General features: G+C 48.1%; 1 protein-coding gene across 1 annotated transcript; it reads left to right on the forward strand.

Annotated features, from left to right (window-relative positions):
• Positions 1-519: 519 nt before the first annotated feature.
• On the forward strand, positions 520-1,120 carry GNI_056700 (centrin, caltractin; the record flags this gene model as incomplete). The annotated part of the gene is made up of 2 exons (XM_011131680.1): positions 520-619; positions 738-1,120. The coding sequence occupies 2 exons, from the start codon at positions 520-522 to the stop codon at positions 1,118-1,120; spliced, it is 483 nt and encodes a 160-aa protein (XP_011129982.1).
• Positions 1,121-1,367: the final 247 nt, after the last annotated feature.

A 1,367-nucleotide genomic window follows, 5' to 3' on the forward strand; every position in this document is an offset into this window, starting at 1 on the left:
TTCCTCAACCCGTTGGATTTTCACGGACTCGGGCAGACAGTTCCGCAGATGCTGCAGCTCTTGGTCAGTGGTGGTAGAGGAAACTAATAGACCTTTGGAGTTGCCCACCGTACATGAACCAATCAAGCTTGTGCCTCCAATCGTGCTCTTTACCACCGGGATACGGTCCGCCAACTCCGCCTCAAAGACCGAGTAAAAGTTTTCGTTCGGACCCTGAGCCACAATGCAGTAATTGTTCGTGAGCCGAGCATACACTCCAATCTCAGAGCTAGACTCGTGTTTGACACCTACCAAACGACATCGTAACTAACTGTCTGTCCACACTGTCTACGCCCCCACACACGCGTGTTTGTAACTGCACATTGTCTCCAACTGCACATTGTCTGCAACTGCACATTGTCTGTGCCGGCGCAGTCTTGAGCACCCAAGCAACAAGGAGGGAGGGTCGCGGTCAATGCGGTGCTTTCTTTGCTGCATTGTGCCTTACGTAATGTGGTCGACATTTTGGATTTATAAAAAATGTCCGCAGCGATGCGACGAAAAGAACGGCCGGGACTGACCGCGGATGAGGTTGAAGAAATACGGGAAGCGTTTAACTTGTTCGATACAAACGGATCTGGTAAGTAAAGGCAAAAATATGTCGACCAATCAGCTGGGTCCAAATAGTAGTTGGCCCAGTCCATTTAGTTAGTTGGTTGGTCCGTCCAGCCAATGTCACCCAAAGCTTGTATATCTAGGTACTGTTGACCCTCGTGAGCTGAAAGCGGCCATGCAGTCGTTGGGTTTCGAGAGCAAGAACCCGACTATTTTCAATGTCATCGCGGACTTGGAGAAGCGGAGTTCGGGTGCAATCGACTTTGAAGAATTTTTAGATGGGATTACTTCCAAGCTCGGAGATCGCGAAAGCAAGGAAGGAATTCGAAAGATCTTCATGCTTTTCGATGACGATCGCACGGGCTCTATTTCATTCAAGAATCTAAAGAGGGTTGCACAAGAACTAGGCGAGACAATGACAGATGAAGAATTGAAGGAGATGATCGAGCGGGCGGACAGCAATGGAGATGGAGAAATCAGCTTTGAGGACTTTTATGCCATTATGACGAAGAAATCATTCCCTTAAAATTGTGCAGCGATCCACTTATTTCTCCCACTTCAAAATCCAGGCGCCACGTGCTGCAAACAAACTGCTCCTCACAAATTACTGCACGCCCCGCGGCCCTGCGAGAGGTTGTCAGATAGTGGAGTTCATTCCCCGTATCAATGTAATTCTTCGGTTAAGCCAAAAAGGATTTCCCTCAAGATACAAGTGTGTGCACACACGATGCAAGTGTGTGCACACACTTTTTATTGGATATACACCGTAAAAA

This window comes from Gregarina niphandrodes (assembly GCF_000223845.1).
Source record: "Gregarina niphandrodes unplaced genomic scaffold scaffold00008, whole genome shotgun sequence".
NCBI lineage: Eukaryota > Apicomplexa > Conoidasida > Eugregarinorida > Gregarinidae > Gregarina > Gregarina niphandrodes.